Source organism: Diceros bicornis, chromosome 23 (genome assembly GCF_020826845.1).
Source record: "Diceros bicornis minor isolate mBicDic1 chromosome 23, mDicBic1.mat.cur, whole genome shotgun sequence".
Lineage (NCBI taxonomy): Eukaryota > Metazoa > Chordata > Mammalia > Perissodactyla > Rhinocerotidae > Diceros > Diceros bicornis.
Genome location: NC_080762.1, coordinates 2,392,506 through 2,409,982, shown reverse-complemented (window position 1 = coordinate 2,409,982; position 17,477 = coordinate 2,392,506). Strand labels below are relative to the sequence as shown.

Sequence of the window (17,477 nt, the reverse complement as noted above, 5' to 3'; positions counted from 1 at the left end):
GCTCACTGGCACGTCGTCGTGGAAAAGTAATTGAACACTTCTGTTTCTCAGGGGTCATGCTGAGGCAATACTTATCTAAGGGAGTTATTGACAGAATTAAATGAGTTAATTCATGAAAAGTACTTCAAATATTACCCAACATTGCTAAATGCTCAATAAATGTTAGCTATTACTGTAGAAGTATACGTTACTGATTTTAATAGTAAAATAATATCCTATAACGTGGATATAGTATGATCGATTCAGCCATGTCCCTACTGAGCCCAGTTTTTGCCATCTGTTTCCCTTCTGAAAAACAAAAAAAGAACAACACTTGGAGCTTAAAAGAATCCCAAGTGCCATGTTGGCACAGACGCCTGGAATGAGGGGCTCCCAATAGTTGCTGGCCCCGAGTAGGCCTCAGCAGGGAGTGTGCTGTCCCCACGGTCCTTCTGAGGTCAGCAGACTCGTGTGGAAGTCTCTTAAGAACAGGCTATCTCATGGGGCTTTCAGTATTTCCTGCCGGCGATCAGCAACATCTTTTCTTGTAGTATTTTGGCAGGTTTGTCCTTGTTCCCGGCCAGACTCAGGAAGTTCAGAAGCACATGAAAACAATACATTAAAACGCTTCTCTCAAATTATTCAAAGTTCAAAAAAACAAGAAATTATTCAGTGATATTGGGACTTGGTCAGTATTTTATCTTATTATATTTATTCTCACTAATGTGCTCATACTTTTCTTCCCAACGAATACTTTTCTTGGCAGTGATTTTCATTAGCCTTTTTTTGAACTATATTTAAATACAGGAAGTGATTAGACAGGGTATCACTATATTTTGCAGAAATTTAAGGCATTTTTGTGACCTGGACTGTTTTATCCTCTGTGCAATTTTCCAAATTATATTTTGTTATTAATATCATTCTTAATGATTACTACTTTTCTTAAGATCAGCATGATTTTTGTGCTTAAAAATCCCTTCCCTTCATTTCAATGGTCATAGTGGGATGAACTGCATGTCTACACTACGTAAGTGCTACTTTTCGGAATTTCACTTATCATTTAAGATCCATCTAAACATCTGCTCCTTCATAAAGCCTTCCTAATTTCCCGACTCCACTTGATGTCCAAAGGATTCTGCTTCTGTTTCTCACTACAGGCACTCTACTGCACCCAGTGGACTTTTTTCGAGCATCACTTCATTTACCCTTTTAGCAAGATCTATCCAAAAACCGTCCTCTCCCTCTTGAATTACGGTCTTGCATGACACACAAGCTTCGGGATTTCCTCCTGCCTCCATGGCTGCCCCTTCTCCCTCACGGACTCCTCCTCCAGCAAGACGTTAAATGTTAACAGTTGCACAAGGCGGGATGCTCGGCCCTATTCACTTCTCACGTCACTTCCTGGGCAACTTCATGCATGCCCGTAGTTTTATTTGATTTATAAATTTATATCTCCAACCCAGACATTCCTTCTGGGTGTCAGACCCATATGTCCAACAGCCTGCTTGACATTTTTGCTTTGAAATCTCAGTCATGCTCTCAATGTGGCCAAAGCTGAGCACATGAATTTCTCCCTGCAAATCCGTTCCTTCTGGAAGTCCCTTTATCTGATTAGCATAACCGACCATCCAATTACACAAGCAAGAAATCTAGGAATTATCCTTGATACTCTTCTCTCCCTCAGCCTTCATATGCAATTCCTCACCACATGTCAATTCTACCTACTAAATACCTCCAAGATCTATTCACCTCTCTACCAGTACCACCACCCTACTCCAAGCTACCATCTTTTCTCACCTGGACTATTACAATGATCTCCTAACTAGTCATTCTTGCCCTCCCAATCTATTCTCCATACTGCACTCAAAGTTATTTTTTCAATATGCAAATCTGATAACATCATCTTCCCCTTAACTCATCCCAGGGCTTCCTAATTCTCTTGGAAAAAGTCAAACTCCTCAGCCTGTCCTACAAAGCCCTGACCCTCTCCAGCCTCATTTTACACCATGCCCCACCACACCCACTTTATTCTCTTTGCCATGATCCACTTGGCCTTGTGATGGTTCCTCAGATATGCCATCCTCCTGCCATAGGACCACTGGACACGCACTCCCGTCTGCCTGGATTGCTGCACTCAGGGTGATCATGTAATGTATGATCCAACCAGAATACTTGGAGTGTGAAAGGAGCACTATTACTAATTACACCAGGCAAGACAACAGGCGTAAGTCAAGACTTTCCAGGGAAAATTGGGACATATGTTCACCTTAAAGTAACTCCTGTCCATTCACTAGATCTCAGATCAAACGTCACCTCCTCAGGGAAACTCACAACAACCTCCCTGGCCAGGTGAACTCCATCATAACCTTCTTAACACAATCTGCCTCTCTTTTGTTCCGCTGTCCAAAGTTGCAACTTCACATGTATGCATGTGATTCTTCTGTGCTGTCCCTCCAGGAGACTGTGACCTCCATAAAGTCAAGACTGTTCTCGAGGTTCTTCACCATTGTGTTGCCTGCCAAAAATATCATGTACCATAAATATCATTTACAGAAAATATAATTTATCAAATGAAGGACATGAAATAACTCTTCTTCAAGAATTTCTTTTTTCTGTGATTGGCACGACCAACTATCCAGTGATGCAAGACAGAAATCTAGGAATTATCCTTCACGACTTCCTCTCCCTCAGCCCCAGTATTCAATTTCTCCCCAGTCCATCTTCTTTGTAGTCTCCTCTCTCCTCCTCCTGCTCTTCCTTCTCTCTCTCTGCCTTCTTCCTCTCTCCTTCTCCTCCCCCAGCTCTCCTGCTGTGTGTGTGTACATATATATATACGTATGTATTTTTTTTTCAGAAAGCTAACATCCTCATCAGATATATAGGACATCTCTTTCTACTAACAAGTGGTTTCTGAAACTAGCATTGTTAATTTAAATCACTTGCCTGTAAGAAATGTGCGTACTGGAGACCTGTTTTAAGAGTCAAAAATCACACCTCAACCATAGTTCTAAAATGCAAAGGCCTTTTAAAATTGTATTTAATTTAACAACTGAAAATTAAATAAGTCTCTTTCAATTCTACCAACTGAAACATTTTATAGGATTGCTAGGAAGCCATTTGAAACCCAGAAATTTCTAAGTTAGTTATCCGTATAAAATCATACAGCCTTACAACGAGAGAGGGATCCAAACCCATTATCCCAGATCATTAAAAGTTAGATTCCTTCCAGCTTATACCATCTTTGCTCATTCCTATGTCTCTCTTCTAGATTATTAATTATCTGAGTGCCAAGATGACATCTTATGGGCCTTTGTATCTCCCCCTTCCTCACCTACTTTCCAGCACGTGATGTAATGTTTTGCATGCAGATTTGTTGAAATGAAGTGAATTAGTCTAGAGCCTGCCCTAGAATTGGCCCCTTTGCTGACCCACTTACTCAAAAGTTCTACTGACCTGCAAGATACCTGGATCTGCAGTGGGGTCTAGACTCCCCGTGGTCTAACCTGCACCACTGAGGACTCATGGGTTCCCACGTCATGGCCACAGCACCCTGTCGTTCTGGACTCACGAGGCTGCTGTGAAGAAGCCCCGGGATAAACGTTAGTCTTTCCTCAGGACATGGTTCTGGCGCTCACTTTTATGGCCCTGGCCTGCCCGGCAGAGAGAGGAGAAACAGCCTGGGAAGATCAAAGGAAACCACGAATAACATCATGGGGGACCGTGCTGGACGCTGCTGGGGAGAGCAGAGATATTGGCCTGAGCAGCCGTGGTTCCGAGAGCAAGGGTTCCCAAGGCCGCCTGGCTTCTGATCTCAATTCAGGCACTGACAAGCTCTGTGTGTTCCTCAGCACAGTGGGGACGATATGCACACCTACCTAAGGCGGACTATTATGAGGGCTAAACCAGCTCCTCCGTGGACAGTCCTTGAAACAGTTCCTGACTTAGAAATCCTCCTCAATAACACGGACTACCATGGGGGAGGGAGCAGGGAGTAGAAATCGCAGAAGAGCAGTGACAAAATAAGAATAATATCTACTGTTGTTTGAGTGCCTACGATGTGTCAGGCATTTGTGTGTGTGTGTGTGTTATTTATTAAAAAACAACAAACTTTGCTTTGAGATTCTGGAGATACAAAGCATTATCTCAGAAATAAGTGAATAATGTGCCAGCCTTCACTGGTGTTTTCATTAGTTAAGGCAAAGCCAGGTCACATATTCCCTACGATGACTCGTCGGATTATTCCCCTTGTTCTCAATATTTGTGAGAAGACATGTTCTTTGTGTTCTTGTAAGTTCCTTTACAGCTTCTTGGAATTCTCTTCAGGCATTCCTGCTGCTTCTTGTTCAATATCTTTTTTTATTAGACTCCTGTGTTCCTGGTGATTGAAATTCTTTTTCTGTTTTTCCCCCTGTAAAACCATCAAGCTGGAGAATGTCTAGGCTAAGCTAAAACCTACCTAACCGGCTTTAGAAAATAAACAAACTGCTATTTATATATTCACTTTTGCAGCATTCAAGTCCCAAAATGCACATTTGTCACAAAGTATTGATAATTCTAAGCTACATTTTCAAGGTAGTACACCAGTATTGTTTGGGGACTCCAACTTGGTGAAATTTCCCTTTTCTCTGATTTTGATATAAAGATCAAAGTTTTTAAAAAGAGAAGAAAGAAAGAACTTTTTTTCACTTAAAAGGAAAACTTTATTTTGTTCCTTTTGCCAAAAATGTGGTTTCTGGGCAACTAACTCCTGGTTTGTCTCTTTCCTACACGAAAAGCTCACCCAGCGACAGCTCGAGAATACACAATCAGTGCAACAGATCAGTGGACAGGAAGCCTCCTACTCAGCCAGTCCAACACACAGTCCCTAGTGAGCAGACAGGCCCAGCCTCCCGCAGGACAGTGAAGCGGAAGACCGAACCTCCATATGGGAATGTGGTTGACTCAGCCATCTTGGAGCTCCTACAAGCTCACAGCCCTCAGGACAATCACCTCTGCCTGAGTTATCTAAGTTGGCTGCCTGTCCCATCCCATAAATCTGTGGAGTGATTAAATTGCACAACCTTCCTCCTCCTTCTTTGGGAGATAAACATCTTAGGAGAAATAATTCACTTTGCTAATTGAGAGTAGTCATCTGAAATATTCAAAGCCTCCCGCTAAGGCAGTGCAGCATGGAGAAAGTTCCTAACGGGGATCTGGGCTCTCTCTGCCTTCATTTTGCAAGTTTGCAGCAGTAACATGAATTAGTAATGTCTAAGGAAGCTCAAAGGAGTACCTTTCACAGAGCTTCGTCCCTCCCACCATGTTTGGGCTATTCCACGATTGCATCTTTCTGACAGGACCAGCGTCTCATCCTCGTGCATAGTGACGCCCTGCCTTGAATCTCTCTGCTGTGCTCCCTGCGGCCCTTATCATTATCTTCATTCGTCTCAGATGCAACGGGGGCACAGTAGCTATGGCTCTGTCTCTTTCCTACCCCTTCTCCCCACCCTGAAATGACCTTGACTCCACGACTGGGGCCAGAGTCTGGTTCTCGTTGTGTGGCCTGTGTTCAGCCACTGTAAGTTGTCATCGCTGTCAGAGTCTCCATCCTCTTTGCCAGTTACATAAGAGGCCGCGTAGCGTCTGCTCCCTAGCGCAGGCTTTTATTAAACAGAGAGGGCCTGAGAGGCCAAGTGGGCAAGGGGTCCATCCCGGAACCAGGTCCCCTGAGAGGGTGAGTGGCTGTCTCCGGCCCTTGGCTCCTGGAGCCACTCAGCTCAGCTCCCTGCCGGTGTTTGCAGCCTCAAATACCAGAGGACAACATGTTATGTTTTCAGATTGGAGGGGCAAAAGAGAAGCAGCCCTTTCAAAATAAGAATCCCCTGCTGTTGTTTCCTTCGGGAACACAATAAGAACGGGCTGAGGACACGACTCAGAACCGTCAACGCTTCCTACCTCTGCTCCCAACCCTGCCCCCACAGCACCTTTCATGTGCCAGAAGAACAATTGCTTAAGTCAAACAAGGACCTAATGAATAGTCAAAATCATTGTTTAGCTTGGATATAAGGCTTTAGGTAAATAGATGATTGCCTGAGACCAGGGGCCAGTAAAAGCAGTTCAGCAGGACGCCACGTGTTCTGTTCTTCGGACATCAGCCCAGTGGCCTCTGCTCCTCTGGGGACTGTTGTTACTGAATTATTTCTCTCCTCCCATCAGCACACTGAGGCAATGTAGCGTCAGAAGGGGCTCCTGAAAGCAGGGAGAAGGAGAGAGAACTTTCTATGTTAGAAATACATACTTAAAACATTCATTTTACCCCATTGGAGTCTCAATTAAATACAATGCTCAAGATATGGAATATTTGGTTTGTTTGTATTTAACTTCTCATGTTGAAAAATTTCCAAAATGCATTGTTAGCCCACTTACAATTGTCCTGCCTCATGTCTTACTAGTATTTTTAACATGATTTAATCCTTTTTAAAAACAACTGTTTCCTACACCTAAAGGCCATCATCAGGTTTACGAGTAATCGCTTCCAATACTGTCCCTGTAGTTATAGACAGAATAAATATCAAAAGGAAACTTCCGGGTGGGGGCTTTGTCGTTGGTTGTTGTTGCTGTTGATTGGTTTTGGTTTGTTTGTTTGTTTAGGTATCTTTGCTATCAACTTGCTTCATTGTTGTCTCTTTTTCCCAAAAGTGGGGCTGCATCATAAAAATTCTACTTAATTAAGAGCTTGAGGAAATTAGTTGCCAGGTAATTTCAGTTCTGCTGAATAATATTTTTAATAATTGCTTTCCATTTCTTACTTGAAAATAATAGATGCCTTGTTGATCCAGAATGGGGTTTGGTTGTCTTACTCATTCAGCCTGTTTCCACTGGACGGCTATTCAAATAAACAGCATCCATCTGATTGAATCTTGAATTTGTCAAGGGGGTGGGTCCCCTGGTATTCAGTTTCCAGGAATCATGATGAATATGTATTTGGCTTATTGGCAAATAGCAATGAAAGCATACATTGGGCAATAAAAAATTAATGTTTATCTGTATGTACAATTTTTTATCCTGATAATATAGGAGAGTGGTTAAGAACATGGGGTTTGGAGCCAGTTCTGAGTCTGAGCACAAACTCCACACTTACTAGCCCTATGGGCTCGGACAAATTATCAAAGTTCCATTGGCCTCAGTTTCCTCATCTGTAAAACAGTCTGATAATAATAACACCTACTGGGGCCGGCCCGGTGGTGCAAGCTGTTAAGTGCACGCGCTCCTCTGCGGCAGCCCAGGGTTCGCCGGTTCGGATCCCGGGCACGCACCAACGCATTGCTTGTCGAGCCATGCTGTGGTGGTATCCCACCTAAAGTAGAGGAAGATGGGCACAGATGTTAGCTCAGGGCCAGTCTTCCTCAGAAAAAAGAGGAGCATTGGCATCAGATGTTAGCTCAGGGCTGATCTTCCTCACAAAAAAAATAATAATAATAATAATAACACCTACTTCATTGTGTGGTTGGGTAGACCATATGAGATAACAAATATAAAATGCTCAGCACAGTGTAAGTACTTAATAAATGTTAACCATCATGTTATTTTCATGTGCCTTATAATTTCCTCACAACAACTCTGTGAGGTAGGCAAAACTGCTATAATTATGCTAATTTATTTAAATATTAGAAAACTGGACCTCAAAGTGGTTATTGATTTGCCCAAGATCACCCAAGCTGGCAAAATGCTGATCCTCTCCGTGGCAGGAGGGCCCCGATGCCTGGCAGATGGCTCTCCCTGGACCCATTCTGCTACGTTGCTGTCTCCCAGCAGTTTCTCTAAACCTAAAGTCTCACGTGACCATGGTCCTCCTCTGCCTTGGACTCTCAGATGGACAAACAGAATAAATTCTGGCAGAGGCTTTAAAACCCACATTGGTGTTACACAGAAGTTTTCTGGGAAAATAGTACCCTCAGAACTACAAAGTTAGGGGGACTCTTTGGTGGTACTGAGAAGAATACCTGTGAAGAAGCGACTTCACATGGGTGAGCCTGAAACCCCCAGGAGAAGCCCAGAGGGAGGTACAGGAGGCCAGCAGGCTTTGTAGAGCGAATGCGCACAGTCCCATCCATGCGCCGCTCTTCAAGTGCGTGTCTAGCTCGCTGTCATTCATCAAATATAAGCTCATTCAAAGGCAAAGCTAAACTTGTTATATCATTTTAACATGCTGTATTTTCTCCATGGCTGCTAAAAGCACAACTGCTATCATGTGCGGGGTTTATGGGGTTTTTTTTTTTTTTCATTTTAAAAACCAGGTGTGCACACTCCATAAGGTTGGAAACCAATGGTACTGAGGTTTAATCTTAAACCTCTATTTAAGGACTATCCCTGCTAATTATAAGCTTAAAGCACTATAAACTCAGGAGTCAATTAAAGTCAATTGATATCCACTGAGCACCTGTAGGGGGCCTGAGCCCAGGGCTGGGGCCCGAGAGTGAAGCACAGTCCTTCACGTCTTCTCTGAGCCTCTATTTTCTCACGTATAAAGTAGGGACAATAATAGTGACTCTCCTCAGAAGGCTGTTGTGAGGAGCCAATGAGATAAACACAGAAAATAAATATGCTGTGATGTTTGTGAAAATGCTTTGTCAACTCCCTAGAGAGGTATAAACAGATGGTGTTCAAGAGGACGGCTGAGGAAATGCCTTCACTCTTCCCGGTGGCTTTCCTCTAACCATCGACCATCCACCCCTGTGAGCTGAGCAAATGCTAACAGCACTCCCTTCTTCGATGTCAGATTGTATTCACTTTTGTGTGTGTGTGTGTGTGAGGAAGATCAGCCCTGAGCTAACATCCGTGCCAATCCTCCTCTTTTTGCTGAGGAAGACTGTCCCTGGGCTAACATCTGTGCCTATCTTCCTCCACTTTATATGGGACCCCACCACAGCAGGCCTGACAAGTGGTATGTCTGTGCGCGCCTGGGATCCGAACCCGGGCTGCCAGCAGCAGAGCACGAGCACTTAATTGCTATGCCATGGGGATGGCACCAGATTATATTCACATTTTTAAATGTAGTTTTCCATCTTGTCCCTTCTCCTCCTACTTCACTTTGTTCCATAAATTGCAAGATTCTTTAATATCAGCATGGCACTACAGTATCAGATTCTACAAAGCATTAAATAAGGCACTGATATAAAATTCAAGAAGATCCAAGCCCAAGGGCTCACAGCCTACAGTTTATAAACCCAAATCCACACAAGGCCCATCTGAGAAGGATACTTTAGACATTGTAGGGGAGGGAGACAATTCCTTTACCCACTCTAGGTCCTTCTGGCTGGGCTACAAATTAAATTGACATGAGACAGAATAACAGGAGAAAAATCAAGCAAGTTTAATAACATGTATACATGAGAGAAATCCAGGAATACTGAGCAACTTGGCCATTTGGCCAAAGCTGCCCCCTTAAATATCTTCAGCTAAAGACAAGGAGGATATTGGGGGCAGTGGTTTGGGATTTCAGAGGGGAGGAAGACAATTTACATGTAGATGGAAATGCAAATGTTTGTTAAACAAGTTTTGCTGGGCCAAAAATGGGCTTGTTGGTGCCCTTCTTATCACACCTATTTTACATTATACTGTAGCTATCTTATGGTATTAGCTCATTCCTGGAACAGGCCTTCTATCTTCAATTCTTTTAGGCAGTTTGGGAAAAGGTCAAATGCTTGTCCTGAGACTTTATTGTCTTCAGCTCAAAATAATCCACATACCAGAGTGGTGCATCTCGGGGCGGCCTGCCCTCAGCCCCATCTGCACTGTCAGTCACTTGGGTTACGGCTGATGCAGCTCTCACCAGGTCCTGGCTGACTCTGGAAGGGAGGAAGGGAGCAGAGAAGACCTTTCCTCTCTCCGCTCATAGGCTGAGGTCACCTCAGGGCTGGGAAAGAGCGGTTTATGGAAGTGGACCCATTATTCCTGGAACTGAAACATTCCCTGATTCGGTTCTTCCAGAAATATATTAGCTCTCATGTATTTTTACTTCTTCTCAGATTCCATATAATATGTACTAACCGGCGAATCTGGTCTTTATATCTATTCTTGTCAGCAGAGGAGATTCGCTTAGAGTCTGCTAAGTACCAGACAGCACACAAAGCGCTAGGGAGAAATGCAAAGCGTATAATACGCATGATCCCTGCTTTGCAGGAGGAAGAAAGAAGTAAAACCAGCATTGATTGCCAGGCAGTGAGTGTTATTTTTGATTCTCCAACCAATGACACCTTGAAGTCAGGCACCTGAGGTTTACCCAAGGTCTGCCTCATTCCAAAGTCCATGCTCTTTCCACTCTGCTTCATCACCCCCCTTGATCAGATAGGCAGGATACCAAAAAGGAAAGTAAACGCAGACATTAAAGGAAACCATCAAACAGGTACTAGAAACTCTGCACACTACTACGTGTACAAGGGCAGCAGTGTGTCTGAAGTGCCTGGAACTCTGCTGGCCTTCATCTGAGCATATTCTAGAGCAGACCAAGGACACCACTTGGGGAGCAAGGAAGGTAGATGACAGTCAGAAAATGATTGTGCTGGAACCAAGAGAAATGACGCCATGGGTAATTAAAACTTCCAATAAGAATGCAAGCTATAATCCCAGGACACCATTTGTCCTTCCAGATTAAGATGCTTCATCTTGGTGGCCCTAGGAAGTATAAAAGACTATGGAAACTTTGTAAATTAGTGAAATTATCAGACCCATCTTCCAGGCAAATGTAAAAGAGAGCGCTGCTTCGTTTGTTCGAGTATTGCCAAGTTCATTCCACTCGCCTTTTATTGACTGTCCTTCCCACATAGCGCCCTCTTAAGCAAGGTAAATGGAAACCATTTTTCTCCTGACGTTTGGTGTTGGTGCCTGTGAGGTAAGCAGACAAGACAGTTTGCAGAGGAAAAGTGAATACACCTGGTGATGTTTTCAAATATGTGTTTGGCTTTTCTGCTTTCCAGGAGATGTGCGACTGAGGGGTCAGACGGGGGTTCCTGCCGAACGCCGCGGCTCCTACCCGTTCATTGACTTCCGCCTCCTCAACAGTGAGTACTCAAGTGTACCTGGAGAGGAGCAAATGTTTGCTTAAAAAAGCTCTTGCTTCCCTCTGAGCTTCGGAACCCTGGGTCTGCCTTCCTTCCTCCATCTGTCCCTCCCACGAGGACTTAACCCTGTGTCTGCAGAATTCCTCGCTCGTGAAGTACTTCTGGCCCTGCCCTACCTCTTCGAGCTTTAGTGAGGGTCCAAGGAGATTATGTCAGCTTTAAAAATGTCCATCTTAAGGACTATGAAGCCCTGCACAAGGAAGCTATTCCTTTCTTATCCAGTATATTCTCTCCACCTTCAGCCAGGACTTGACTACATGAGATTCTATTTTATTTTTAAAACCCCATGGGGAAACTTAATCTGCAGCTGCCCTTGGTAATATCTATTTCTAAGTCTCCCTTCTTTGTCTAATCTGAGTCCCTGAGGTCCGTTCTTGCATTCCTGGTAAAACTCGTCGCCGTGGCAGGGTCCCTTTAGTCTGCACTTGCTGCTTCCTCCATTACGACCCCCTCGGAAGTTCACTCTTTCTGCCTTTCTCCTTCATACACTACTCATTTGGAGTTTTGCTCAATCTCTGGTTCACAATTCTCTTAATCTCAAGTTTCCCAAACCAGTGACCAGTCACCCCACCAGATTTCATGTCCTCTAACGACCATGATCACCCTTCGCTTTGGACTTGGGGGAGGGGAGAAAGTGGATAAATCTCACAATTTGCTCCAAGGGTTTCAGCATCTGGTTCTCACATCCCTATAAATTTCAAAGAGCTGGGCTGCACCCACAGAGTATTACTTTCCCTCAGCATAAACCAGATCAGCTAAAGAGGTAATTTGATTTACCTCTTCGCCTGGAAATTACTAGGAGAAATTAGAACTTGCTATTTCTGATCCTTAGATCCTCAAAAGGCCCATAGGGGATGGACGTGTTTGTATTTCTCCTGGCTTGTTAACCTCCCATATCAATGTGCAATGTCTGTTTTCTCAGCTATTTCAGGGACGCAGAGACTCGGAGTAACTCTTTCCATACTAGAGACAACCTTCCCCACTCAGCCCACCAAAAACACCTTTTAGAGGAGAGAATTGAGTTGCTAGACCAATGCCATATTGAATACAGCCTGTGGGGAGCTCTCCTGATGCCCCTGGATGGGCTGTTCCAGCTATGCCTGGAAGTTAGCCCTCTGACAGTCTCTAGACTGTGTGGATTTCCAGTCCCAGACGCACGGTTCCACCAGACAGGATGGGGATGAGCAAGGGTTCAGGTAGTTCACCGTCTCCTAAGGCAGAGGGTCGTGAGCAATAGGCGGGGTGAAATGGGGGTGCAGAGCAGAGGGCCCCCAGGCGGGGAAGAAGGCTGGGGGAGTCCAACGGCATCACATGCTGAGCATCACAGAGAGAAAATAACCAAAAAGCCTCTTTTCAATAGTAGATGAGACATCATATCATGGTTTCCAATATAAGGCATGAACAAAGTAGGAAAATAGGAGATATTTCGCCATGATTCCTAGGTTCCAAGTGATAAAATCTCTTTTCTAATTTATCCTGGTGTTCATAAGCAACGTCAGCTATCAATGGTGGTTATCTTTGTAGGTGGAATTATGGAATCTTTAACTATCTACATCATAGGTCTCTGTAACACTTGGATTTTTTTTTTTCCATTAGCTTGTTTTACTTTTGTTAGATTAAAAAAACCTGAAAAATAAAAATGTAAACAGGAACTCAATACAGATGATAGTTCACTGTTGTATTGTTCACTGTGTAACAGATCATGTACAAGCAGGTACCATCCTGTCACCCCCGTGCTGTAGCCCCTCCCGGAGCTGCCTGGAGCCTGGACTCCCCCAGCCTCCTCCCCCGCCCAGGGGGCCCTCTGCCCCGCACCCCCATTTCTCCCCGCCCGTTGCTCACGACCCTCCACCTGTTGAGAGCCAGTGTTGGCCACCCACCCTGAGTTCCCCTTCCCCCTGCCCGGCACCCCGCTCTGGAGAACTCTTTCACTCATGCTTCTTTATCAGTAACACATGCTAAGGCAATATTCACTGACCTTCATTGTATTTTGCTTTATAAGTGGTCTCAAATTTTTTTTTCCTAGCTGTAGAAAACACACCCATAAATAGACTACAAGACCCTAAAGGACATGCTCTTTATGGTTACTGACCTCTCCGTAACTACTGTCACCAATTAGATTAAAGAGTTCCCTCAAAAAGATTATATTAGGGTCCAGCCCCGTTGCTGAGTGGTTAAGTTCTGCGCGCTCTGCTTTGGTGGCCCAGGTTTGCAGGTTTGGACCCCGGGTGTGGACCTGCTCCACTCACCAGCCGTGCTGTGGTGACGACCCACATACAAAACAGAGGAAGATTGGCGCAGATGTAGCTCAGGGGAAAATCTTCCTCAGGAAAATAAATAAATAAAAATAAAAAGAATTCTATTAAATAACTATAAATGTCAGTCATCCCCCTATGTCTGACTGAGCAGCTCAGATAGGACTGAAGCCCTCTGAGATTCTTCCTTATTTGTAGTACTACCCATTCCATTGTCTACTGCCCCGTATGCCTTGTTAGTGAGCTGAAACTAGGACCAATAATGTTCCTGTGGTCACTCTTCACAATTTCCTGATTTAGTCTGCAATTAAAGCAGCGTGTCACCAGGCAGCAGCAGGTGTGTGGGTACCTGTGTTATGTCCAGTTACTGAAGATGCAGTGTATCGTCACACCTCCTACTACTTTGTGTGGAGTCTCTTTCATTCTCTTTAATCTCTTTCTTCCTCTTGTTGGGGTTTGCCTGAGCTGTCAGCGTGGTCTTTCTGCTGAAAGGGAAACATTTTAAACATAACTTTATAAAAATTTAAGAGTGAATCCCTAAGGAACATGTTGGGACTTTCTCCTAAAATTTTATTTTTACCAGCTGATTCCATTTCTACACAATAAGTATCAGACTAGTTTAAAGTGATTTTTTATGTCATTCACCTTAATTTCTAGTCAGTTTTTTCCAAGTATGGGCAGAGACCTAAGACTTCATTTTCCTCAGGTGTTGTAGTTTTGCTCTGTCTCCCAAGGTAGAATCTCATCTTAGGCTTTTTTGAAAAAAAACATTTATAAGAAAAACTGAATCACCAGAGCCTCTTTTCCCTCTGCCTTCCTTCTAAATTACCCAGTGAAACCACGGGGCTGGGTTCCTGGCAGAGTGTCTCTGGACGTCTGCCCTCGACCACCCCCTCCACACATGGTCTCAATGGCTGGAACATGCACACCAAAAACAGACAGTACACGGTAAGGCCCACAGCACTTCTCCATTGGCCCCATTCGTCGTTGCCCCAACCTGTCATAGCAGGACAAGTGACGTCAGAATTAATATCTAAAATAATCAGATTATTTTCTCCTATCAGAACAAAGTTTCTAGATATTAAAACAGATAACTAGAACAGGGTGGGCAAATGACAGCTAATGCACCAAACCTGCCAGTTTTGTCAACAAGATTTTATTGGGACACAGCCATGCCCATTCGTCTGTATGACTCTACAGCTAAGTACATCCTACAGTGGCAGAGGAGTTGCAGCAAAGACCATAGGGCCCACAAAGCCAAAAATAGTTATATATGGCCCTTTACAGAAAAAAGTTACCAACCCCTAAGTTAGATTTTTAAACAGTTAAAAGGGCTTTATGACATCTCCATAAGCGCATTCAATCCAGTCTATTTTTTTTGTTGTTAATGTCATTTTTTTCTTTTCAATTCCCACTGCCATCACTTTACTTTCAAGAAAGGGCTCACGTTGACTAAATTTACATGAGACAGAAGTATGAACAGAAAGAGAACCTCTCTTGATGATCCAGATTTTAAATTCCACAATTATGATTTTAATTTCACAAATATTCTTCTGGAAGAGGTGTCCCTTTCCCCATATTTTTGAGGGCACAGTACTACCATGCCCATGTACTTGTTGTCTACATATAAGGGGACAATATATACCTGGTACACCTGGCAAGATCCTGGTTTGCACCTGTTGTCCAGGCATACTTATTAATAATGCCATCTCTCACTCCCAAAGTATCCTGGTTTGGACAATAAATTATAAGGCCAATGGATTATATGGGTTTCCCCACAAAAGAGTACTCGAAGACACCACCTCTCAAATGTCACATGCAATCCAGGAATAAAGACCAGAAAATTCTCCTCATGAGAGATCCATCCAGATTCATCCATCTCTCCACTGAGAAATATGTAAGATAAAGTTACTTAACAGCCCGTTTCATTTCCCGTTTATATTTTATACAATTTAGAAATGAGGCATATATATGAATTTTTAGAAGCATCTCTGGATGAGTAGAAGGAAACTGTGGATTCAGCACCATTTTGTGGGACATAGGAATCACAGACATTCAAAGATGAGAGTTATTTTTACACCTGAGCGTGGAGGGGCGGAACAGAGTGAGAGAAAAGGATAATTATTTTTATTTACATGAGGTACTAAGGCAGAGACCTCATGTGGGCAGGAGGGATGGAAATGTAACGGCTCCATTATCCCAATGCCCATTTCCTATAGATTTATTTCATTGACTGACTCTGTCTGCGGGGAAACAGGAGAGGAGAAAAGCGTTCCGAGGCGTGTGGCCGCAGAGGTGAGTGTCGCAGCTGCAGTTACAGCTTTCTGCAGAGCAGGTGGCTGCAGAGGCCCTTCCACATCTCTGTCTCCAGGTTTAATGTAATCAGTAGCCTGAGTAGATAATGACTAGGTGGAGATGTTCCCGTGGCAACCACTTCAGAGCAACACAATGTGATTCCACCCTGGCTCGGCAAAGGGAGCAACATACGAAGCAAACACTCCCCTGACTGTGGAGCTGGAGGGAACGAAGCCGCTTCCACCAGAGGGTTTAGGGCACCAGCTATCAGGGGCCACAGAGAGCCTGGAGCTCCAGAGCAGACCTGGGCTTTGCAGTAGTAGGTTAATTGGCTATTTGGCTTTTCCCGTCGGTTAATTTGCTAATGTTGATCTTTCGAGTCCTGTTCCTCCACATCTGCCTCTCCAGGCAGGGCCATTTTAGCTGCACAAGCATGAGATAATTTTAGTAAAGCCACCAAAATATTTTCCTTTGCCTATTATTTCCAAAATAGAACTAATATATACAAATAAATATATATATATATATATATGCATACACTCACACACACCTTTTTATGAGGAAGTGACCCAGAGACTCAAATCCTTCTTTAAAAGCTGCCATCAAAAACATATTACACCCTGAAGAAGTATAAAATACATTCACAGAAGGACTGTCTCCCAAAAGCCACCCAGCATGTTACCAACCATCTGGTGCTAAGTGACAGTCCCATCTTAAAGACAGAAGGACAATTTGCTTACAAACTCCTTTTTCTAAGAGAATTCCTAGCAGACAGTGACAGCCTTTCAGTAATCTTCTTAAAGATAACTTTTAATCTTACTGTGAGAACCACACAGAATGTAAAGAACCTAAACTATCATGTTACAGGGTGAGATGTTGCTTAAGGGTACAAATTTGCAACTAGTAGATAAATAAGTTCTGGAGATCTAATGCACAGCATAGCAATTATAGTCAACAATACCGTATGATAAACTCCAAAGTTGCTAAGAGACCACATCTTAATTGTTCTCACCACAAATATTAAACGATAATTATGTGACCTGATAGAGGTGTTAGCTAACGCTACAGTGGGACTCAGATTGCAGTAGATAAATGTATCAAATCAACAGGTTGCACACCTTAAACTTACACAAAGTTATATGTCAATTTTATCTCAATAAAAAAAGTAAATAAAAAATTTTAAAAAGAAAAACATCCTTTTTTTAAAAAAAAGCTACAGGGTTTTTTGAAAGACTTGTGCTGAGAGGATGCTATCCTACCCTCCCCATAATCACCCCCCTGAGCCCCGTGCTCCCCAAGCAGAAAAAGGAGACACCAGTTGGGACTGGCCCAGACTTCTCAGGAATGCCAAGGTAACCCCACAATCTCAAAGTTCAATATTTGCCTTCCTCTAGAAGAAGGCAAGGCGTTGGTTGTGGTCATGGTGCCTCCTGACTCTCTTGGATCACGCTCCATGATATGCACCCAGGGTTTCTGGCGCCAAGCTCCCCAGCACTTCAGACGCGGAAGTGCCAGACCAGCAGGATGGTTAGCCACCGAAACGCCACGGCATTGCAGAAGACAGAGTTGGTGGTGTCCTCACTCATTCCCTGTCACTATTCATTCACAACCATCGATGGAGCACCTCCTGGGGTAGGCAGTGGCCAGGTGCTGGAGATACAAGGATGCATGAGACATAGCCACTGCCTTTGAGGAATTTACAGAGACATAGGCATATACATTTTGATGTGACAAGATACATCTAGTAATACACGCATGTATTATAAGAGCATACATTGCATGAGAAACATGGATGTGTTTACAGGATTCAGAGGAGAGCACGATTAACTTTGGAGAAGCTGGGGAAGGG

The 17,477-nt window shown here is 43.7% G+C and overlaps 1 protein-coding gene across 2 annotated transcripts in view; it reads left to right on the top strand.

Moving 5' to 3' along the window:
- Positions 1-17,477, top strand: part of PDE7B (phosphodiesterase 7B) — a 299,260-nt gene that overhangs the window by 214,145 nt on the left and 67,638 nt on the right. For both annotated transcript variants that reach the window (XM_058566216.1, XM_058566217.1), the window contains one exon: positions 10,935-11,018. In XM_058566216.1, coding sequence (XP_058422199.1) covers positions 10,935-11,018 — 84 coding nt within the window. The remainder of the gene's footprint in view (positions 1-10,934; positions 11,019-17,477) is intronic.